The 22,853-nt window shown below is 36.6% G+C and overlaps 3 protein-coding genes, 1 non-coding gene and 2 pseudogenes across 7 annotated transcripts; 3 read left to right on the top strand and 3 right to left on the bottom strand.

The window, feature by feature from the left end:
* The first annotated feature begins 412 nt into the window (after positions 1 to 412).
* LOC104739658 (germin-like protein subfamily 1 member 1 pseudogene) lies at positions 413 to 1,157 on the top strand (annotated as a pseudogene).
* A 447-nt stretch (positions 1,158 to 1,604) lies between these two features.
* Positions 1,605 to 2,404, bottom strand: LOC104743214 (B3 domain-containing protein At1g10455 pseudogene; annotated as a pseudogene).
* A 113-nt stretch (positions 2,405 to 2,517) lies between these two features.
* Positions 2,518 to 9,370, bottom strand: LOC104743213 (paired amphipathic helix protein Sin3-like 6). Of its 4 annotated transcripts, none has more exons than XR_015580301.1 (20): positions 8,917 to 9,370; positions 8,646 to 8,727; positions 8,389 to 8,511; positions 8,069 to 8,249; positions 7,889 to 7,987; positions 7,657 to 7,788; positions 7,374 to 7,464; positions 6,759 to 6,982; positions 6,508 to 6,662; positions 6,134 to 6,261; positions 5,784 to 6,038; positions 5,029 to 5,522; positions 4,262 to 4,834; positions 4,076 to 4,164; positions 3,861 to 3,999; positions 3,607 to 3,759; positions 3,342 to 3,529; positions 3,152 to 3,263; positions 2,876 to 3,047; positions 2,518 to 2,757 (listed from the first exon to the last, which is right to left on the bottom strand). XR_015580301.1 is itself a non-coding variant. In XM_087485031.1 (20 exons), exons 2-19 carry the CDS (start codon positions 8,723 to 8,725, stop codon positions 2,880 to 2,882), a joined length of 3,357 nt encoding a protein of 1,118 aa, XP_087341157.1. In that variant the 5' UTR covers positions 8,726 to 8,727; positions 8,917 to 9,370; the 3' UTR covers positions 2,518 to 2,757; positions 2,876 to 2,879. The 4 variants fall into 4 exon arrangements, 2 of the variants coding, with proteins under 2 accessions (XP_087341157.1, XP_087341155.1); XR_015580300.1 differs by having other exon boundaries at positions 8,646 to 8,789; positions 8,917 to 9,355; XM_087485031.1 differs by having other exon boundaries at positions 3,369 to 3,529.
* Positions 9,371 to 9,877: 507 nt separating this feature from the next.
* On the top strand, positions 9,878 to 9,949 carry TRNAP-AGG (transfer RNA proline (anticodon AGG)). The gene has a single exon. It is a non-coding gene; the product is annotated as a tRNA-Pro (tRNA).
* Positions 9,950 to 11,757: 1,808 nt separating this feature from the next.
* Positions 11,758 to 14,043, top strand: LOC104739657 (serine/threonine-protein phosphatase PP2A-2 catalytic subunit). Its single transcript, XM_010460089.2, has 6 exons — positions 11,758 to 12,318; positions 12,711 to 12,825; positions 12,930 to 13,038; positions 13,129 to 13,206; positions 13,353 to 13,544; positions 13,640 to 14,043. Exons 1-6 carry the CDS (start codon positions 12,066 to 12,068, stop codon positions 13,811 to 13,813), a joined length of 921 nt encoding a protein of 306 aa, XP_010458391.1. The 5' UTR covers positions 11,758 to 12,065; the 3' UTR covers positions 13,814 to 14,043.
* A 119-nt stretch (positions 14,044 to 14,162) lies between these two features.
* Positions 14,163 to 22,735, bottom strand: LOC104743212 (phospholipid-transporting ATPase 3). The gene is made up of 26 exons (XM_087484684.1): positions 22,443 to 22,735; positions 21,695 to 21,756; positions 21,134 to 21,215; positions 20,834 to 20,944; positions 20,471 to 20,548; positions 20,252 to 20,348; positions 19,933 to 20,039; positions 19,751 to 19,816; positions 19,512 to 19,633; positions 19,351 to 19,429; positions 19,201 to 19,296; positions 18,983 to 19,099; positions 18,691 to 18,840; positions 18,499 to 18,603; positions 17,804 to 17,946; positions 17,497 to 17,598; positions 17,349 to 17,412; positions 17,057 to 17,269; positions 16,711 to 16,876; positions 16,545 to 16,624; positions 16,224 to 16,463; positions 15,768 to 15,989; positions 15,532 to 15,699; positions 15,057 to 15,419; positions 14,857 to 14,963; positions 14,163 to 14,742 (listed from the first exon to the last, which is right to left on the bottom strand). The coding sequence occupies exons 1-26, from the start codon at positions 22,596 to 22,598 to the stop codon at positions 14,439 to 14,441; spliced, it is 3,600 nt and encodes a 1,199-aa protein (XP_087340810.1). The 5' UTR covers positions 22,599 to 22,735; the 3' UTR covers positions 14,163 to 14,438.
* Between the last annotated feature and the right edge of the window lie 118 nt (positions 22,736 to 22,853).

Here is a 22,853-nt window from a genome sequence, read left to right as displayed (position 1 = left end):
CTCTTTTACATGCACCATTGATCACTATATTAACATCAAAATATTAGCAACAAAAACCTTGTGTTTCATTCTATCTAAACATGGTTAGTTCAACCGGTTCTGGGAATACTGTTTAGTGCTATCGATCGGATCTTCAAAAATTTACGTTTTTTCTTAGAAGTGATCGTATTGTATGAGAAAGGCCATTGCATGAAGGGAAGTTTTATTTTTCTTTGCTTAACGGCTAATAAATTCTTACCAATGACTTTTGCTTAAATTAAAATTCTGCAGCACTACAATTGAACTTTATTTTTCTTGGTTTACAGCACAATGAACGTTGTCTTGCTTCTTCTGTAACACGAACAAAGAGTATTTATGTCCAAACTTTTGAATATAAAGGATGAAAATATACTATAGAAAGTTGTAAAGCAAGCAGAAGATATTAAAAATTACTTATTAAACATCATTTACTCTCAAGTTCATTATTTGCAAACTCCAACTCAACTTTTACTTCTCTCTCACTATGCTTCTAAACTTACTATTAACGTTCACATTTCTGATGGTTGGGGTAAAATCTGACCCGGACTCGCTCCAAGACTACTGCGTTTTTCTTCCTCCTTTATCTCACCAACAAATCTTTATCAACGGCGTACTTTGCAAAGATCCGACACAAGCCACCGTCTCCGACTTTAAAACCTCCGCATTATCCAGACCCGGAAACACTCATGTCAAACCTTTTATGATCAACGTCACTGTCACCACGACCGCCAACCTCCCAGGTCTCAACACAATGGGCCTCACAATGGCCCGGCTCGACTTCGGAGCCTCCGGCACCGTTCCACCGCACGTGCACCCACGTGCCTCCGAAGTGACGGTCTGCCTCGACGGTGTGCTTCTCGTAGGGTTCGTGGATACGTCGGGTCGGGTCTTCACCCAGGAGCTTCATCCGGGTGAGACATTCGTTTTTCCCAAAGGGTTGATCCATTTTCTCTATAACATTGATACGGTGTGCTCAGCTTTGGCAGTATCTGGGCTGAGTAGTCAGAACCCTAGGACTCAGATTGTGTCTTTGTCATCTTTCATTCCAAAGTCTCCGATTCCAGAAGAGGTTTTGAAGAGTGCTTACGATATTAACGGCCATAAGGTTTGCTAGGATCCGCAAAAGTCATGAAGGCTAAAATGCTAAAACTATATATGTAAACTACAATATGTGAACAACCTACAACTATATGAATGTATAGATGACTAACTTAAAATTATACAAATTTCACTAAAAATGAATTGAGGTTTTCTGCCATTCTTTAGCTATCTTGTTAACTACGAAATATTTTTAGAATGTGAAAGATTTATTGATTAAACTCATAACGAGAAGCATATTTTATTTTTCTATCATTGTGCTGAGGATAACACGAGTACACGACCAAAGTATGTCTTTAATTAGTCTACCTTTCTAGTTTTTAGTATGCAGTCTCTACGTAATGATCCTATATATGCATGCATATGTGTGTATATTTCCACAATATATATATATATATATATATATATATATATATATATATATATATATATATATATATACGTTAAGGTTAATCTCTCTTTTTGTCTTTAATTCTGTGATGGTTGTGTTACTTGAGTATTTGTTTCTCCTGTGTCGAAGTTTCCCCTTTACCACTACTACTACTACTACTAGGCATTTGAGGTGACTGAGTTTTGAGATGCTTGAACTTGAATTCTCCTGCCAACTTATCCCAATAGAGCCCAATAAAATCTCCCTTTATCAAACCCTTGGTATTTTTTAAGAGGTGCCATCCTTTTCCGAAATGATACTGCTGGTCTTTGCGTAGTTTAAGATTTACGGTGTAAGAATGGTCAATACGGTCAACATCTCTGACTTTGACATCAACGCCAGCTGCCAATTTCTGGACAAGATCATTGCCCATCTCCGGTACTATAAACTGCTCCATCAGTTGTTTCGGTAAATAGAGCTGAGCCTTAATGCTAACATCAGAGTCAGTTAGCTTCTTCGTTAGAACCCAAGGATCATCTTCATATTGGCTTAGACTCAATTCTAGATTTGACACTGTGTGCCATTTTGACTGGTTTGTTAGTATAGAAAGCCTTTGTAATGCTATGAGTACAAGTTTGGAAGATGTGCAATATATAGGCTTACTAGGTGTTGATCTACGCGTGTCTTCTATTATTAAAAATTGAAATTAATTTACATTATTAAAATCTCTCTTGTTAATAGTTTTAGGCATGGTGGTGGTAGTTAGGTTATATCTATTAAAGTATTAATTTAAAATGCACAACTCTGTTTTAAAGTCTATTGTGGGAAAAGCTTTTATTTTACCATTGCACTAGTCGATAACCATTTTTTTGTTTTTTAATAACTTTCAGATTGGGTGATCTGATCCGGACTGGTCATCGTATATTGAACGGTGCTACGTTCGATTTACATGTTAGTTGATTTAGATTTATTTTTCTTTTCATCCAAAAACTATTCCACATTCTCTAAGATAAAATGTGAAAGGAAGTATATGATGAATGAACAAAATTAGAGTCTTCGATTTTGGCAACTTTCGTATCATCTATTCTGATAAAACTATACACCAAAATGTAAGGCTCCAAACGCAAAACAAAACAAATGTGGCCTAGTGAATCATGAGCTATACGATCCTAGTTCATCTCACGTCAAAAAACAAGTAAACTTCTCCACCACCAAAAGCTTTGCATAACCTCTAAGAGCCATAAGAGCCGCTACCATCAGGAACCTCAACACTAACACACCAGAAACAAGATTAAGTATCGCAAATGTAGAAGCAATACATCAAAGGAAATTCTCACGGCCTTTATGTGATGCAAGAGGGAAAATTTAATGGAAGAATTGAGTACGAACCAGGTTATATAGGAGGCAAGGCACAAAGTTTGCAATTCAGCATAATGTGAAACCGCGATATTCTTCTCTGTTTCGAAATTTCACTAACTCTTTTAAGCCTCGGTCCCTTTGAATTCTGTTTCCCCTGTTTGTTTCTATACAAAAGATCTGATGTGTTTGCTACATACTTCACCTACAGCAGTTTAATCATTGGCAAAGTAAGGTTCAGCCATCCACAAATGTACATTTTAGACAGCAAGTTTTCCCAACACAAAAGAGTTTCATTATATGTTGTACCTTTGAAGAACTGCAAGCCATTTTACATTCAATCTCGTTAATAATACTCAATCCTTCCATTGCAATTGTATCCCCCGAAGATTCATTTACATTAGTGAATTTCTCCTTGTTCCTGCACGAGTATGGTTAAATGTTATTGTGGACCTAAAGAATATATATATATATATATATATATGTAACACATACACACCATATGCTTTTATCATGCTTCCTTCACCTTTTCAAAAACAGTCCATGATTCTCATCATCATTGACGGATGTCAGAAATTTTTTTTGTAGATAATTTGCAAAATCCGGCTCCATGGCTACACCAGCTACTTCAGGCTGGTTATTCCCGCAGTTCATAAGCTGAATAGAGAGACGTGTTTTTGCTGATGACTGCAATCAGTTCCAAAGTTATAAGAGTACATTATGGAATTTGAATGGACAAAGATGCATAATTAAGAGAAACCTACATATCTGATCCGGTATATGTTTGCCTCATGGAGGAGGGCACGTGCATTCTCATGATACACTAGATCAACGAATCTCCCCAGTTTTCTGTAGTTCTCATACGCATGTAGTTGTCGAAGCTTGGTGTCTGTCTCATCAGCTGCAACAGCATGCAGCTGAAGCATATCCAAACCATCCCAATGTCAAGAAAGAGAGAGATAAAAATAAGAGAAATGGAAGTTGAGGGTTGAGATGACAATATACTAATTTTGCTTACATGCTTAACAAACTTCTGAACTAACTTGTCCAATGTGAAAAGAACATATGACTGTGCTCCAAAAATAGCTCGGCATTCATCTTCAAACTTTGTATTGTCACTAGAGCCGTCAAGTAAATTATAGAGTGCATCTATGAACCTAAAAGTGTTATGCTTCCAAAATTAGTAACGAACCATTTTTCAGTACAAAGACGTTAAATTGGAAGACAAATCACCTGGGATAAGAATCAGGAGTTGTGTTATCCGGAGCCTTCCACTTCTTTTCTGAATGTTTCTTTGCTGATTGTATTCTCTCATACAACATCTGGAAAATTAGCAGAAGAATATGAAAATTAACACGGGAGGAGAAAAATAGCAAGAATATTAACGACTTGAGAAACTTGCTTCAAAAAATTCCTTACTTGATGAAGCCTAAATAGCACATAATAAGAATCATTCCCGTAAAAAACTCGAGAATCATTCTGAGAGCAAGTTTCACTAGCTTGCAGTGGCCAAGACACATGCTTGGCAACAGGTTTTACAGTTTGCAGAAACCGCTCTGTAAATGCAAAGGATCCATCTTCACCTTCTTTTCCATTAGCCACCTCTCCAGCCACACTAATAGGCTCCTTATGCTTTTCATGACAACCAGACTTGGTTCCTGAAGCAACCTTTTCAGAGGCGGTCTCATTATCCTCTGATAACTTGTGACAATTTTCGTCATCTTCAGGGTGAGTATTTCCCTTTGTTCCCGTTTCAGTGCAATATGCTCCCTTTTTATCACAACTTTGCTGGTATGTATTGCTTGTTACATTGTCCATCACCCTTTGTAAAGGCTTGAGGCCATTTTGTCCGCTAACATCAAAGTTACCTTGCTCACAACTGTTAGTGGGAGATAATTCACCCTCTTCTCGCTCAGCCTCATGATTTACCACTGATACATCCTCCATTATCTGATCGTTTCTGGCTGACACAAGTTTGGTAGACTGAATAACCTGCGGACAATGAACCAAATTAGGTAAACATCAATAAAGTTTCGTAAATAGATATACTGATGACTGGTCTCTACTGATTGCTCATCAAGGTGTCAATTTGATAACTAAGTAAGGAAACCTCTTATTTAATTTCATCACAACTGAAGTGCATACAACCTGAGTTTAAAAACAATTCCACACACACAAGGGGTTACCTCATAAGACATATCTGTATCATCTTGCAGTTTATCATGCTGAGCAGCTTTCATTATATTGGCTGAGACATCTTTCCCAGGCGAGCTTCCTTGCATTGTTGGATTATCTTTCAGCAGTTTTGGGGATATTGGATGTTTACCCTTTGACCCAGAAGAGCTGTCCTTCACTGCCACGCATGCATCATGCAATTCTTGGTTGTTTTTCAACTTTGATACATCTTCCGTAGCAAGGTCACCTTGAGACCTCGAAAGAGTGCCAAACATGGGCTCCAAAAAGGTTATCCACAGCTTCATTACCTTATCTGATTGTTCAGTGGCACATATTTCTTCACAGTAATACTTGATTAGCAGATATAAATCCTCGTGAATTTGTGTATCACAATAATCAAACTCCAAATCCGGAGTAAAAGAGGGCATAGTTCTAACAGCAATAGCTTGAAGCAGATCTTCTTGATGCCTTTTCTCACTGATATCTTTTATCTCTGCCACTAAACCTGTATTCCACAACGAAACAATGGCATTGATGCAAAACTGTGACTCCGAAATAAATACAAAATATGGTTTCACTCTCCTCTCATAATCAGCAATCTATTATTGAAAAATAAAACAGCACTTTCTCTCGCTTCACCATCCTCTCTTCAAAATGACGAGATTGAGAAAGAAGTTGCTAATGGATGTGGTTTTATCAATCCTAAAGTAGGTTGAGATTTTCACATAATGAACTTAATAAGTACAATTTTGATAAAGAAGCTTACATTTTGTGCTCAAGTTCTTAGAGTCCTGCTGCTTGAAATAGAAACTACGATGATCTAGTGACTTGTGGTGATTCTTAGCATATACTTCAGCCCAAACTTTCTGGAAATCAGAGTGGCACCTTGCCCATTCTTCTTGCTTCTGCTTCAAGCGCGTCAGTGTCACCGGTAAAGCACTATGCATGTTCTTCTTCAAAAGATCCATGACATCAAGCCCATTATCACCGTATAACCGCTCAATGCATCTTAAGTTCATAGCTATTAGATACAATCACATAGAGTGTTATAGCACAAATGAATGAAGAACAGACAATCTATAGCCAAACTAGATTTGTTCCAAACTAACAACTTACCTGATAAGTGTTTCTCGATACATATAGTAGTGTCTACTGAGATAGTGTTGTTGTTCATCTTTTCCAGAAGGCTTTCCACGTGTTTGATTGCTGAACTTACAGATCCTAGTAACATGTCCATTTCATACCTGAACACGCATTAGGAATGTTAAACTGAGGGATTCTATCAACAACAAAGAATCACCATTTCTACATGATAGGTTCCAGACAAACTATATGAAAGGAGAGAAGTCCCTACCACATAAAAGATAAACTTAAGCATGCCAGAGTAATAGGAGAAAATCTATATGGTCATAGAACGAGGATATATGAGCCTACTATACTGTATATACAAGGTGGATAACGAGATTTTTCATCAAACTACCAGATCATACCTATCATCCTCACACCGAAATAAGCTTTCTTCATACTGGTTTTTGCGCATATGACTGAATGAGTAATCTTCACTCCCGGAGGTGACAGATACCAGGTGGTCATTGAGTGTCTTTTTACCAAGTGTATTTCTGTAGCTTGGAATCTCAACTGCATACTGCATGGGAAAAGACCAACCATATGATTATAAGAGAACAAAATGATACAGTAAATTAAAGTGTAATAGAACAATATTATTTAAGGAAAAACCCACATCCTTTGGCAGGAGCCGATAACTTGGCGTACACTGAGTGCATTCAGAGAGATCAAGTTCATTTATAGGTGTTCCCACATACGGGGTGGTGGGTTTGTGTATTCCGATATCTTTACTGCCAGATGCTGCACTTTTTTCAGTTCTATCTGCTGTATCTGTTTCAGTATCTTCTCTATTTTCATCATCTTGAAAATCTCCTGGATGACCTTCTTTGACAAGGGAGTCTGCAAAAATTAACTACCTCATTACCAGATATAAATTACTGACCACTTCAACCATAAACAAAAACAAGATTGGGAATGATCACAGTATAACAAAAATGAAGAGAAGGATTCTGCAAAAGGTTAAGATTGGGTATGATCAGTAAAGAAAAATGAAGAGAAAAATTATGCAAAAAGTTAAAACATAATTGAACACCAAGACCAAGATACATACCACTGATTACTTAAGTCATAAACAAACAAAAAATTGACCATGGTCACAGTATTCAAAATGATGGCACATTTGTGACAGAGAAGACTTGCTTGCTTATATTGAATTCACTAGATAATGGAAGACATTTTCACAATCATAAAGCTGAACTATAGGAAAAATGTAACAGACTCAGAGAATTACCAGGGGAACAAGCGACAAGGTTCTCATCACCATCTTCTCGTTGGTCAGAGTGTTCAGAATTATCCTCAAGCTTACATCGCAGTTTTAGTTTCTGCGTAAATAAGAGTGTATCAACTTCTCACTCAAAAAAATCCCTATGTAAAATGCATATTTTATCTTGATCTTAAATTATGAGACTCTTAAAAGAGTGAAGGAAGGATGTATGGCCATAACGGATTTCTGCCACCATTAAAACCTTACTAACTGCAATATTGCTATCCTTACAAAGATGAATAAGAGTAACCTTATCAGAAGTTTCAGTGCCCTTGTGACGCTGTACTGCCTTCTTAGCTGAAGGAGCTGATTCTGGACAATTAGGTAAGAAATTAACGAACTCCATGAGTAGATCTTCATGACCCTTGAATAGCATAGTAACCTACACAACAGACAATATCAGAGAACTGTCTCTTTAACAAGTAACATGTGAAGCAGAAAGTTTGAAGAGTTAACAGTCTGTGCATTAACAATAAACATACCTCTTTGTAGACCTCAGAGATGGACTTTCTTTCCTTTCTATACATATTCAGGATGTCTAAAAAACTTTTGTACGCACGTTCATCATCTCCGAACCTCGTCTGCAAAATAAGAAACACCAGTAAACCTTAACTGATAAAAAAAATCAACATTACCGTAGAATTACCACATCACATACAAACCTTAATCTTGGTGACAAAACCGATAGCGTCTTTGAAATCCACCCGGACCTTAGGTTTCTCTTCCTCCGGCTGAAGGGTTATTTTATATCCTTTGGGCAAGAAAGTATTAAAACCTAAAAGTAGGTCCTTGTAACCCTTGAACAATTCTTTAATCCTTTCTATGACACCTTCAGTGTCGATTCTGCAAGCAACATAAGAGACCATAAACACACGCAGTTCACATTGTGACATTTCACAAATACACGCATTCCTTCTGTGACCTCTATAAACAAGACAGAATGAAACTAAAAACGAGAAGAGAAGAGCGAAGTAAAATATACCTCTGAGCTTTAAAGTCCTTCATGAGCTCAAGGAATGACTCATATTTCTCTTTATTGTCATGAAAAATTTCCTTAACAGATTTGAGATACGTCAGGGCATCAAGGGTTTTAGGTTGCTTGTTTCTGCATTGCACAAAACACATGTAACTTAAAACACTTTAAAAGCATATTCAAAACTCTAGCTAACTACATTGAAGAAGATTTTTTTCAACTTAATGACCACAGAACAAAAGCGAAATTGAAAAAGAGAGATTTACGTTTCTCCTCGAGATGAAACCTCAGTCCTTCGCTTTTGAGGTTGAGGTTCAGGTTGAACATCGTCTCTAAGTCTCTTCATCTCTTCTTCCAAGAAAAAAAAAAATCAGGTTTCTTTTTTTAGCAGCCAAACAAAACGAAGAACCCTGAAAATAAATCCAAGTCCATAGAAACAGTACGGAATCGTTAACCCTACTAATAGATCTATCATCGGAAAAATCGAACAAAAATGGAAAAAAAAAAAAAAAAAATCAGAGATTTTGATTTTGAAACCTTTGTTAGAAACGGATCACGTTACTCAAAAGGTGAAGAGGAGCTTATTTCGTTTCCTTGGTTAGAAGACGAAACTTCGAAAGAGAAGTGAGAAGATCGGCGAAAACGTTAGCCGCCGGAGTTTTCAAGTAGAACCTTTGTGAAATGAAAAGCAAAAGAAGCTTCGTTTTTCGAGTCACCGGGAAGAAAAATATGTTATCCCAAAGGTGAGATTGCTTCTGATTAGGAGCAATCTCACTTCTCTCTCTCTCTCTCTCCCTGGGGGTTTTGGGTGCGGAGGGAGGAGGAAAAGAAGAGAGGAGGAACTTGTTATATATACACACAACAAAATCTTCATGTCTGTAACATCAGACCTTCGGAGTGCTGTGGAAGGTTACACATTTGGGTATTTTTTAATTCCAAATCAAAATTTTGGCTTTCAATTATGTTATTTGACCCCAAAAATATACAAGTCAAAGCACAATATAAGGTTTTTCATTTTTATTCAGTAAAAACATGGTACATATGTCATATGGTTCCCGTTGGTAACATGTATGTGTTTATAGTTACATTGATAAGAAAATTTACATAATGTAATGTGTAAGATAAAATGTAACTTATGCCATAAAATTATCATATGTTATCAACCGAAGTCTAAAAAATCTAAAAACGGTAATAATCTAAAAATAATTATTATTTATAATCCAAAATTATATACTACATTTTTTAAATAATATTAACAAACTTTAATAATTTTATTTGCGATTTTTTATTCCATAATAGTTATAAACTTATAATTAATTTAGTAAAAGTAAAAGATAAATATCCTCATTTTTATCTAAAAAAAATCTTGGTCACATTTTCTAACAACTGATATGATATGATATGTAAGAAAATGAAGAATGTTCGGTCGACTACGAAAATTAATGGTTCAGTAAATTATAGTTGATTTTAAAGACTTACCGTATGGGTTAGCATCAATGGGCGTTTGGTCTAGTGGTATGATTCTCGCTTAGGGTGCGAGAGGTCCCGAGTTCAATTCTCGGAACGCCCCCTTTCATTTTTTTTTCCCTTTTTCTTGCAATTTTACTCACCCCATTCCCCTTGTCCATAGTCCAGGCCCATTGATCGAGGAAGTGATTTGTCGATTACTAGTCGTTTACACAAATTAAAACTATAAACACACAGCTCGACTCCAAACGTGTCACTGATTACAATCCAAATCCTATCCGGTTTGGCCTCAATCCTAATGTAACTAACTTTAAAACCAACGGAATCATACAGGAAAAATATAAATTATCAAAAAATTAACAAGAAAACCGAACTTAAATGATTTGTGAAGAGAGGTCAACATTCGTCATCTCAAATGATTTTATATGAAATATGTATAATTTTTTACTTTCAAAACCATTTAGTTTTTAATTATTAAATACTAGGTTATGTGTTAGTTTATACAAAACACTTAAATAGATATTTAAACTTCATAGTAAAATTTTTTTGATCATTAATAAGATTTGTACCACAAATGTTCAAAAATACTAATAAAATTTATTATCAAATTTGAACAATTAAAAAACAAATATATTCAAGAGATATCTATATACGATATATTTAAATAAGTTATACCTTTTAATATGGTATGACTAGAATATATAAAAATGTTAATAACATTTAAATTAATTTGTTATGTTTTTTCCTAATAATTATCAAATAAATTTAAATTAATTAACATATTCTATTATACAACAATATGCAAGATATTATCTAGGATATATATATATAAAGCTCGTGAGTCGTGATGTCTTATCGACGCAAATAATTTCTCCATTTCCAATTCTTTTGATCTTAACCAATCACAAAAAAGCTCGTTATGATTCTTTTTCATCGATATTTCAAGAAACAGCTAGACTGAGTTCAATTGTTTTGAACCTAGAGGTACATGTTCCTCACACTCCAAGGTCATCGACTTGCCACATTGACATAAACAATTTTTGAAACTGCTAAGATACTTTTTGCATCTATCAGTCTCTTTAGCACCCAAACATTTATAGCACATGAACGCCTGAGTATCATCATCAAGATGTAGAAGTCTGCATTGATTTTCTCTCAATTATATTGGAACAGTAGCAACCGCTGGCACTCCTCATACCAGAAATCATTAATGCCCATATCATCCACACTCTTGTACAAGTTGCTCAAACATCTAATTGGAGTATGATTCTCCTTATCCAGCAAGCGCATCACAATGCCCAATGGCAGGGACAAGAACCCGTAGAGTAGGTCAACAAAGTCTTTACCAACTTCAGCGTATACCACCGTGTTCTTCACTTTGTCCACATCAAGATTCGGTTTAAAAACCAGTGGCATGCCATTGGAAACCACAAATTCTCGGTGCTTGTTTATGTGCCAGTGAGAATTTATCATAAGAAAAAAAAATATAGGGGGTTATTGGTTCTATGATTTTAATAGATTTGGAAATCCAGACAAAAATTATGTGTTATTCAATCATTGATTTTAAAATAATTATCAAAATTATATGTTATTGGTTATATGATTTACAAATACTTGTTAAAATCTCATGTTATTTATTAATGATTTGTTTTTGGATTTCAAAATCTACGTTATGTTTTAAATGAATTTGAATGGATTTGAAAGTGTAAAATAGAAAAATTCAAATCCAAGGATAAAACATGTTATTTCAAAATCCATATCTTTTGATTTTTAGAATTTACAATTGCATATGGATTTAGAAATCAACTCTTTGAAAATTTGTTCAAAAAAAAATTATCAAAAAATTAACAAGAAAACCGAACTTAAACCGGGTCACAAAACATTTGTACTTGTGTCTCTTTTAGACTGCCCACTTTTTATTGCAAAAAAAAAAAGACTGCCCACTTTTTTTTTTTTTTTTTTTTTGGTTGGTGTAAGTCTAACAAACAAAACACAAATATCCATTTTTTTGTTCCGACCAAAAAAAAATCCATTTTCTGTTTCTCAGCTACGAGAGAGAGAGAGAAGAGAAGCTGAACAGGGAAGACCAAAGAGACAGGCTTTGATCTCCGGTTCGAACATATTTAGCCTGGCGGATACAATCTCCGGCGGCGATTTCATCTTCTTCATCCATCTGTGAGTATATTAGGATCGGATCGGTGGGGGTGGCTTATATCGAGATGCCGTCGAACGGAGATCTGGACCGTCAGATCGAGCAGCTGATGGAGTGTAAACCGTTATCGGAGGCGGATGTGAGGACGCTGTGCGATCAAGCGAGAGCGATCCTTGTTGAGGAATACAATGTTCAGCCTGTCAAGTGTCCTGTTACCGTTTGCGGCGATATTCACGGCCAGTTTTATGACCTTATTGAGCTCTTTCGTATCGGTGGTAACGCTCCTGATACTAACTACCTCTTCATGGGTGACTATGTAGGTCTGTCCTTCTTCTTCTTCTTCTTCCCTCCCTTTCTTTTTTTTAGATCTGCGTTTTTTTTTTATTGGAAATTGGTGAATCTTTGAAAAGTATCACCTTTTTTGTTTAAATATCTGAAGTGAGTTACTTGTTGTGTGTTCTGCTTTTCGAGTGTTTAGGTACTGAAATTTCCCGATTTTAGAGAGCCTTTGTGATGCTCACTTTAATAATTACACTTCTAATGAATTATAGCCTTTTTGAATCTTGAATTTTTAACCATTCAATGGTGTGTTAATATACTATGGTGACAGCTTTTTGTAGTTATTAAATCAAGTGTGAGTATGATCCAAGTTTGCTGGTTTAGCTACTAGCTAATTGTTGGTTTCTTATTGTCTTACTTTTGTTCTTTGCAGACCGTGGTTACTATTCAGTAGAGACAGTTTCTTTATTGGTGGCGCTGAAAGTTCGATACAGGGATAGACTCACAATCTTGCGAGGGAATCACGAGAGTCGGCAGATTACCCAAGTGTAAGCTCTTGTTTTTTTTAGTAAGCATAATGTTTTGTTACGAATGATGTGTGTTTTATGTCTGATGTCTGAGTCTAATGCGCGTTTTTGCGTCTCTGTTTCAGCTATGGTTTTTATGATGAATGCTTGAGGAAGTACGGGAATGCTAATGTCTGGAAATATTTTACAGACCTTTTTGATTATCTTCCTCTTACAGCCCTCATAGAGTCTCAGGTTTGAGCTGTTCTTTTCACAGTTGGGTGTTTGAGACATCTTTCTCCTTAGTTACAGATTTTGACTCATCAGATTTTTTATCCATTACAGGTTTTCTGTTTGCATGGAGGGCTTTCACCGTCTCTAGATACCCTTGATAATATCCGAAGCTTGGATCGGATACAAGAGGTATACCTTTCTTTTTCTCTGCTTAAGGCCTTACTTAGGTTGGACTTAGTTGGAAGAGTTATACTCTCTTCCTGTGTCTCTGCATATTCTCTTTACTTGAGATATTAGGGGTCGTCTTTTTGAACTATGTAAGGTGTGATCTGTAGGTTCCACATGAAGGACCAATGTGTGATTTACTATGGTCTGATCCCGATGATCGCTGTGGATGGGGAATATCTCCACGAGGTGCTGGTTATACCTTCGGACAGGATATCGCAGCTCAGTTTAATCACAACAATGGACTCAGTCTCATATCAAGAGCGCATCAACTTGTCATGGAAGGTTTTAACTGGTGTCAGGTATGTACATTCATCTCTCTGCTCAAGGTTCTACTGCATGATTGGTCTGTCTTGTAGGTTGATTTGTTGATATCTCCCCTTTTTTATGGTAATAGGATAAGAATGTGGTGACTGTGTTTAGTGCACCAAACTATTGCTATCGGTGTGGAAACATGGCAGCGATCTTAGAGATAGGAGAGAACATGGAGCAGAACTTCCTCCAGTTCGATCCAGCTCCCCGACAAGTTGAACCCGATACTACCCGTAAGACCCCTGATTATTTTTTGTGATTTCTCTAGTTTTCTTTTTGGTGTCGACCATATATAATTTTTGGAGTTCTCGTTTTCTTTGCTTATGTATCATTGTAGATGTGCCCTTTTCTTTTTTTGTAAGTGGAGTTCGAATTTCCCCTAAAAAGAAAGAAAACATCATTTTTTTTTTTTGTTGTTGAGGTGATTTGCTATCATGAAGAGTTTGTAGGAGAGGCTTATATATAAAATAGAGATGTCTTTTTCATTCATGCCTACATACGCAGAATACAGGCTTTGATATTCGAATTATGCCACTTTCATTTCAGTTTCGTTTTTATATATACGGATGTTATCTTTCCAAGCATATGGTATATGTGACATGTCAAACAAGAGAGAAGCGAGAGCTCTGCAAATTAGTAATTAGTGAGTGTAATCGAGTACAACTTTTGTGTCATAAACAGAAAAGTCTCATGGCCCTATACTAATGGCAAGAATACCAACAATGGAAACTAAAAGCAATAAAAACAGACTTGCCTAAGCGAAGATTTCTATATATCGATACAAAACTAAAGGCCTAACAAAACTTCCAGTATTGAACAGAGCCTGGAAAAGTGGCAGCCTAAATATACAACACAACTCATGTATCCATTTCCTTTTTCTCCTTTCAATTCTTCTTTGGTGCTTTGGGTCTTGACCTCATGCTGGCTCTCCTAGCCACGTCCCACGCTTTCTGTGGTGCGTATATACCCAGTTGAGATGCAAAGAATGACTCATAACCAGGTGAATCAAAGGCAAAACCAGTGTGCTTTGAGATTTCGCGAGGCAATTGCGATATCGCATAGCTTCTTGCTTCTTCTGGTGTGAGCTCGTTTGCTATCTCCAGTTGATCTGCATTGCTACTATCGGGCTCATGCCTGTGAATCTCTTGAACTATTTGATAATCATATGGGAGGAACCATCTCTCCACTCTGCATTAATTCACAAAAAAATTCCAATTTTTTCAAGGTTAACAACAATTCAGCAATTTCCCGCTATAAGCATATCGATTGTGATTGGAGTATAGAGATACAAGTTATAATTACCCTTGGTAGATGAAATCGGCCAGAAGAGCAACAACCGGAACAAGCAGCAATGTGAAGTAGAAATAAAATGTACTCATTAGGACATATATGACAAAGTAGACATTCTCCTGCATACACAAAGCAAAAACAGTTAGAATCAGAAACCAAATCATATATAATACTAGGGAACCTTTTGACCCAATGGAGGAAACATAGCTTACATTTCTATCACGTGGCGTCATAATCCCACAGTATACAAAAGCAAAAACGAGCCATGCTAAAATGCTTCCTCCAACTGTGATATGATGCCATCTGGTAATCGAGTTGCTCATCAAAAGAATCCGTAGGTTTACGGCTATGACCAGACAGGTAAAGACCATTGTGCTCACGTCCCAAAGACCAAACGTCTTTCCTGATGAATTTTTGCCATCAAAAGCTGAGGCGGTTACGAAGAGATAGCATACCAAAGATTGATATACAGCAGAAGATGCCCACACCGCCACGACCCTCCATTTGAAAAAGGAATTACGAATTCCTTCTCTATAGAGTTCAGGATATCTCTTTGAGAGGGATGCACTCACATCCTAGCAAATGCACATGTCAGAATCAAATTATAGATCCAAAAAAAAAAAAACTAACTCACACATGATGGTATTTAAGAGTACTCTTTAATAGAACGAATGGGGAAATAATTACCTTCTCAAACAGCCCAAGGACAATCACAGGAAGGGCTGTAAAGAAAACGTTGTATAATGACTGGAACCAATCATCATAGAACCTTTGACCCGAAAATCCAGTTCGAAATGTGAACCAAAACTGAGTCAAAGTGAAGGTAAGATTCTTGTAGAAGAAATACATGACCACCTGCAAAAACAAAAGACTGTCAGTACAACAGCAACATTAGAAGAAATTTTTTGAGGTGAGAGACCAACCTTGCAGATTCTTAGATATGACCACCTTCCATGGACAAGAAGCAAATCCGTGAGAAATCTAAACTGAGCAATCGCAAAATCACTAGCCATCACAGCTTGCATTCCCTCCATCCCACTAATTCCTACACCAACATGAGCGGCTTGAATCATGCTAACATCATTGGCACCATCACCAATGCTAAGTGTTATCTTTTTTGCTCCTTTTCTCACCAAGCTTGTAACCTGAAATTTACATCAGTGTCTCACTTATTAAAAATCAAAAATCAGTCACAAGAGTAAATTAAAAGGTAAGAACATATGTTCCCACCAAGGCACCAAGTATGTCTATTGTTGCAAAAAATCCAGACCAGCAATTATATAACCATTATTGCAGAGACAAATACATTTGAAGGCCCTTTGCTTGTCATGCCAGACCACCATGTAAGTATTATTCAATAAACAAGTCATGAAAATTACCTGCGCTTTCTGTAAAGGAGAAACGCGACAGCACACAACCGAAGTACAGTTCAAGCTCAAGCTGAGCAAAGTTATACGTAAAGCCGGGTCTAATGCATACATCAAACACTTCCCATCGATAACAAGAGCCAATTTTGGTCCACCTACAGTACGCAGATACTGTTGAGCTTCTTCAAGGCTCTTCTTCAGTTCCTTCTTTACTTCTTCTTTAATGACACGCTCAATTTCAACTTGGTTGCCCTGCTTTTAGATAATTTTTTCAACTATTAGGACTGTAATCAATGATAATCATACACCATAAGAGGCATCTGTATGACTTACCCTTTCTTCAGCTTCCTTGATTGCGTTAGTTTCAGAACTGATAATAAACTGTTTCATCTCATTGTTGATTAAGTTACAAGCTGAAACATTAAACGAATCAAGGAGCACAAAGTTAAAATGGAAGAAGAGCAAAGAAGAAGTATGAGAAAAAGTTTGTGGCACTTACCATATGCGATATTGATTGCAGTTTCCATCTTGTCCCCTGTTAGCACCCAGATCTTAACCCCAGCTCTTGATAAGGTCTCTATGCAGGTAGGTACCCCTTCCTGAAGCTTGTCTTCTATTGCAGTTGATCCAATCAGGATAAGGTCCTTCTCAATAAGTTCTGCAACCTGCATGGACCAGGATTACAATTTTTTCATGCTATATATTAAACAAAGATATTTCAAGGCAACTCAAAAGTACACTGCTCTCACTGCTATATGATGAATATCAGTTCAACAAGTTCTTATCGCTACTGCTAGCCAAGTTCTATCTTCGCATTGCCATAATATTACGAAAGAGCATTATACCTCATCTAATTTCTTCTCACGATCTCGTAAAGCAGACTTGGCCTCGATGAATCTTTCATTCCAACTATCATAGGCTTCAGGATTTAAATCTTTATAGGCCAGGCAAAGGGTACGCAACCCAGACGATCCAAAGTGTTCTAAGTGCTCTCCTGTTACTTTTCTAACATCATCCATACCGGATGCCAATCTTTCAAAAATTACAGTATCTGCACCCTGTAGAAATTATTCAAAACAATTATCATATTGATATGCAACAACACAGGCTCATCCAATTACCTAAAAAACTGTTTACCTTACAGTAGAGTACAAGTCTCCCATCTGGATAACGACACACAACTGACTGACGCTTCCTTGTACTGTTAATGCACGGTGTGACATTTCATTAGCATGCTTAACCATGAGAAAGAGATAAAAAACTAACAGTCAGAAGCCTAATACACCTATTGAACTCGAGAACATTAAGAATCTCATAAGACACATCTTGGATCTTTCCCATCTGTTCCGTGTGAGACTCGCGAACAGACACCATAGTTGGTGTACGCCTGAAAATACATGAAAGTTGGCTCAAAGAAATTCATAGAGACTTGAAAAACGAAAGCACATTTTCTCAGCTCACTGTGGAACAAATATAAAAATATGCATTAAAACATAAGTATGGGCCTATCTTAGTAAATGAAAATATGTTCTTGTCAGATTGCTTGCACTTTCAACTTGTCTATTGAAAACTGAAGTGTAAACGAGAATAACCTGTAAAAGAAGAATCCAAAATTCTTAGCGGCGGTAACTAGAGCAGCTTCATCTGGAGATGCAGCTTGATAAACGATCTTCTCCGGGGACTCATCCCCTTCAGGAAGGACTGTGTGGCATATGGCTAGGCATCTGAAAAATTCCTACAAAATTTAACATACGATACATTATAGTCAATTGCATGCCCAGTAACAGCGAGGAGAAATATGGAAATGGAACCCCAAGGTTAACTAAATTCTCTAAAATGGAAGTTTGTTAATAAGATTCTGTTTGCTTTTTTCATCCTAAGCCCCAGAACAGAGACCAAAGTTCAGGTCCTGGTCAATGCCAGCGTACCAACTGAAAGGATCATTTAAATTTCTTCAATATATTTCAACTGTCAATCAACAAAGAAACTATCAAAAGGAATGCATCAATCGTCCTGGCCTCTGCTTTACAATAGAAGGCAACTCAGGGCTAAAAACTGTTTTCCATAGCATCAACAGAACACATACAAAGACGTTAGTGATATCATATACCACCTGGAAAGGAAATAACATCACGAGAAAGGAATATCTCATTATTTCTCCCAGAAAACATTTACTCAGGCTTCTCATATGGGAAGAGGTCTTTTAAAACTAGCCAAATCATACATCCCCTAGCTATTAGAATTCTTACACTAATTGCGAATTAAATCTACAGGATATGAAAGACACCTTGCAAAGATTGGGATTAGGTTCGTTTCTCCAACCTCCTCGCATAAGCCTTGGATCATCGAAATTAAATCCTTTTTCTCTTATAGCACCAGTCGACCTTTGTTCCTGAGGAAATTAGAGCGTACAACAAAAAACATCATTTGTTGTTCCAGAATGAGTAATGCAACTTCATCATGTGAGAAGAAATTATACCTCGTGAATTTTTAAGCCATCGCGCTGAGCAATTCCTCTTTCTATTTCAGTGATACCACATCCATAACTTATTCCTCCAATTGAACACTTAAAAAACTCCATCAAATTTCTTGTGTGAGTTCCAGTTTTATCAGAAAATATGTATTCCACCTGAAAGATACCAAGAAATAGTAATTGCATCTCTAAATGTCAGATCACGAGAAAAGCATATCACTGGGAAAAATGATTCAGCAATAATACAGATGATTGCACCAAAACCAATTATATTAAACATGATACATGTGAAGTTTACCTGTCCAAGCTCCTCATTTAAATTTGAAGTCCTAGCGGAGGCAGGAGTGTTTGTCTCAACATGATACATGTGAAGATCTCGGTTGATAAACTGAGTTGACTGAATAAACTTGATCATCTGTGTTCCATTTAGGGAGGAAAAGAGGAACCATTCAGAAAACTTAAGTTTTGTGCTGCACGTATAAGAAATTAAAAGAAGATATTTGGGGATACACATACCTCGATAGAAACATATAAGGAGATTGGTATGATTGTAGAGAAAAGAATGACTAGAGTAAAAAATGTGAAAAACGCTATCTGTGGCACCAAAAGGTACTATAAGAACCAGCAATCCATAGATGCAAGAAATCAATTCACTATGCAAGGTTAATACGTCAAGCCATTACGATATTCACAATCTTTCTTATGAAGACCCAAATAAAAGTGGTCACGATCTGTCACAATTGCACTGCAGCATTTAACAGATTTTAAAATCCATGCGGGATCTATGAACTAAAAATATGATCAAATATCATTAACAGAATCCATACCACCCTATAGCTCCAATCAGGCACATTATGACAAGGGCACAAAAGATTGTAATAATGAGTTTGTCGAGTTTCTTTTCCAGTGTACTTCTTTTGGAAGGAGCATTCATGGCATTCATCATCACCTACATACATTCCATTCACCATAAGTAGATCAGATTGTATACAGAGCAACTATTAAAAGACAAAATCCTGAATGCTAGCAAGTAGTTTCTCATCAAACAAGCTTCATGGCAGCTTACCTTTGTCTCATGACCCGTAAAAATCACAGCCCCAACAATGTATTCCGTGTTCCTAAGACTGCAACCCTGAGAATTCGAATGCAAAAGATTTACAAACCCCAAACATATATAAGGTCTTGAAATTATGTGGACAAAAAGCAGAAACGGAACAAAAAGCTAATAGGAAAAACAGTTGATCATACGCGCAATAAAAGCTGGTCTGGAGAGAGAGGTAAAGTCTGCTTTTCTACAATAAGATTCCCCGTGAAAGTGTACAAAGAATTATTAGGTTGCTCACACTGAATTTCGCCTGCACAGTAAAAAAGAGCAATATAGGATAAAGTTGATAAATACTGTACAACATTTAACAACGCTGGTATATTAACAAACAATGGCGATAGATCAAATGGACCAGTCAGGTAAAAGAGAATTTCCAGAAGGAAATGGATGATAGACACTAGTACCAACACATATTAAGCTATGAAAATGTTCGCAACATAATAATCGACCCCAAAGACTTACCATTAAATTCCGAAGCTTTCTCTGGTGTCAAGTAATCCCATGTCCTTTCAAGGGCCTTTCTGATTTTTAAATTTGTTTCTCCATCTAGGTTGGCAGTCTGCACTCACGAAGAGCACGCACAATAAAAGTAGAATAAAAATGTATATTCAATACTCCAAAATAGCTTTTTTTTGCTACAAAAAGAAGAAAAAAAAAATTATAGCCGAAGGAGCCAAGCACCTCCACGTAGCAGATACCATCAGGATTTATGCTGGACAGAAAAAGAAGATCAGCTGGAAAAAATCCATCTTTTTTAATCTGCAAATATCATCGAAGTATATTAACCAAGCTTGTAGAATTTGAGTTTCAAGATAATTACAAGTTCTGAATTAATCCAAAAATGCAGCAGAGGCATGAATGCCTATCAATTCAAAAGGCCAGTACGATGAAACAAGCATAATGAAACACAAATTAATTTAGGTAATTGATATCTACTGCGATGGCTCAAATTCGGGCACTAGAAACTAACATGTGTGTCAACATTCAACAGCACATCCTTGTTCGATCACATGGCAATTCATCACTTCTGTCAGAAACGTATACCTTGATAATATCTCCGACTTGTAACTTCCGCCAGGGAATAGGTACCCATAGTTGATCTTGCAAAACCTCCACTGTGCTGTTATTTATTGACATATCATTTTGAAATCGTTTCTGCAACAGAATACGGATTATTTGCAGAAGGATTTAGAAGTTAAGAAGCAGATTGGTCCTGAAACTCTTAAGCATTCACTAACTTGAACCCAATACGGATATTAGCTGAATAACTAACTCTTTCATTTCAAGAGAGATGACATATTTTTATGATGTATAAAAAAGATGAAACCAGAAGTCAGGCCTTACCCAGTCTTCAAAAGCCTCTTTAATAAGAGAGACGAGAAGCACCATTGATAGCGGAGCCACATTTGTTATTGGATTAACAGGGCTGCAGGACAAACAGCTTATCTAGTTACACTTTACTGACTCAAAAACAATATACTAATAAGTGCATCCAAGGGATAGAATGGCATCAGAATCTTAAAATTTTGTTGGCCCAAAAGTCCGTTTTCATATTATGGATCAAAGTAAGCTGTGGCTAATAGATAAAAAGAATTGACATTCTCACAAAAAAAAATTCACATTCTCACATGGAGACAATGATGATTTTCACAGTATGAAAGAAAGCCATGATAGCAAAATTGATCAAGGTATGCTAAAAGATCATCTAAAATCACATACGTGGCACATTAACATAATCCTAAATAGCCAGTGAAGTAGACTATATCCACATAAACCTCCTGAGAAGTGAAAAGTCTCATGGGTAAACAAACAATTGTTTAACAAAATCCGGTATGGCCAAGTGTTACCAGTCATCAGCACAAGTGAGTAATAAAAAATGAAACAACTGCTATGGAGGTAACATACCTTATTGGTGTCATTGATAGACATGAAATTCCAAGAAAGTATATATTTGCTATGCGCCTAAACTGTCAGCAAACACATTATTTCTCAGATCAGATATAAAACTTCAAAGATCTGTGAGAAATGCAGTTTAGTGACCCAAATATATGTATTTTCAGTCCCGCCTAAAGGTACATTGCAATAACTCCAAATAAACACAAACCTAAAGGCCGTTGAAAGCCAGAGCAATAATGTAAACCTTCTTTTGTTTAAGCATCAACCGGAACTTGATATATATAGATCTAACCGACTACTAGCAGATCTTTCGACCATGACTCTCCTTCATTTAAACTACAATTTCCTCCAACTTATAGGCTTTATAGCTATTGGCTGCATTCGCTTAAACAAAAAAGTTCCTCCAACTAATTAGCTAGTAGATGTAGATGCACTAACTGATATCAAATTAACAAGAAAAACACTTACTTGTTCAAACAGACCTTTGGGCAAAAAGGTGAAAACATTGTACTTTGTTGTAGAAATTGAATTACCGTGCAAACATTTTAACCTAACCATTCTATACAAAACCATTCTACTCTAATAGAAGAAAACTCACAAATTTACCAAAAGCCAAACAATAAATTTTTAAAAATAGGATCATACATTATCAACAAAGAATGAGAAGAACCCAGAATTCAAAAAAAAAAATATATATATATATATATATAATAAAAAAAAGATTATGGTTGTGAAAATGAGCACCAAAAAGTAGTACCTTGAACCGGACGAGGTAATTAGAATCCCGGTCATTGCAGTATACGGTACGATAAGTAGGAGCCTGAGGTTGTATACGGCCCAGCGTCACCGTTCGAGACGGTGTTCGCAGGTGATTCGTTGACGAATCAACGCTTAATTCTCCCGGCCTAACCATTCGGATTTGGAAATTGAGCTTCACAATGTTACCCTCTCTGAAATATCCGATTAACCGAGCATGAGATCTGTACCGACGACGGTAGAAACACAGAGGACCATCATCTTCCTCCTTCCCCCCTCTTTTGTTTCAACCCTTTTTTCCTTTTTTTTTTTTATAGGGTGGATTGCTCTTCTTCGCGCTTGTAAATGGACTCAAAGCCCAATTTGGATTAGGCCCATGGATTATTGCAAGATTTTGTTAAAGATCCAACCA

This window comes from Camelina sativa, chromosome 14 (assembly GCF_030686135.1).
Source record: "Camelina sativa cultivar CO46 ecotype springtype chromosome 14, ASM3068613v1".
Classification (NCBI taxonomy): domain Eukaryota; kingdom Viridiplantae; phylum Streptophyta; class Magnoliopsida; order Brassicales; family Brassicaceae; genus Camelina; species Camelina sativa.
The sequence above is the reverse complement of the archived record's forward strand: the minus strand, read 5'-3'. Positions and strand labels throughout refer to the sequence as shown.

What these genes read in the sequence shown, in the direction of transcription:
- LOC104739657 (XM_010460089.2), top strand. Translation starts at nt 12,066, where the DNA reads ATGCCGTCGAACGGAGATCTGGACCGTCAGATCGAGCAGCTGATGGAG. An exon ending in CAGCCCTCATAGAGTCTCAG is followed by an intron (nt 13,039 to 13,128) that starts GTTTGAGCTGTT and finishes TATCCATTACAG; the next exon opens with GTTTTCTGTTTGCATGGAGG. An exon ending in GCTTGGATCGGATACAAGAG is followed by an intron (nt 13,207 to 13,352) that starts GTATACCTTTCT and finishes TGTGATCTGTAG; the next exon opens with GTTCCACATGAAGGACCAAT.
- LOC104743213 (XM_087485031.1), bottom strand. Translation starts at nt 8,725, where the DNA reads ATGAAGAGACTTAGAGACGATGTTCAACCTGAACCTCAACCTCAAAAG. An exon ending in GTTTCATCTCGAGGAGAAAC is followed by an intron (nt 8,512 to 8,645) that starts GTAAATCTCTCT and finishes TGTGCAATGCAG; the next exon opens with AAACAAGCAACCTAAAACCC. An exon ending in GTTTTGTCACCAAGATTAAG is followed by an intron (nt 7,988 to 8,068) that starts GTTTGTATGTGA and finishes CTTATTTTGCAG; the next exon opens with ACGAGGTTCGGAGATGATGA.
- LOC104743212 (XM_087484684.1), bottom strand. Translation starts at nt 22,598, where the DNA reads ATGGTTAGGCCGGGAGAATTAAGCGTTGATTCGTCAACGAATCACCTG. An exon ending in GAAAGCTTCGGAATTTAATG is followed by an intron (nt 20,040 to 20,251) that starts GTAAGTCTTTGG and finishes TTTACTGTGCAG; the next exon opens with GCGAAATTCAGTGTGAGCAA. An exon ending in CAGACCAGCTTTTATTGCGC is followed by an intron (nt 19,817 to 19,932) that starts GTATGATCAACT and finishes TCGAATTCTCAG; the next exon opens with GGTTGCAGTCTTAGGAACAC.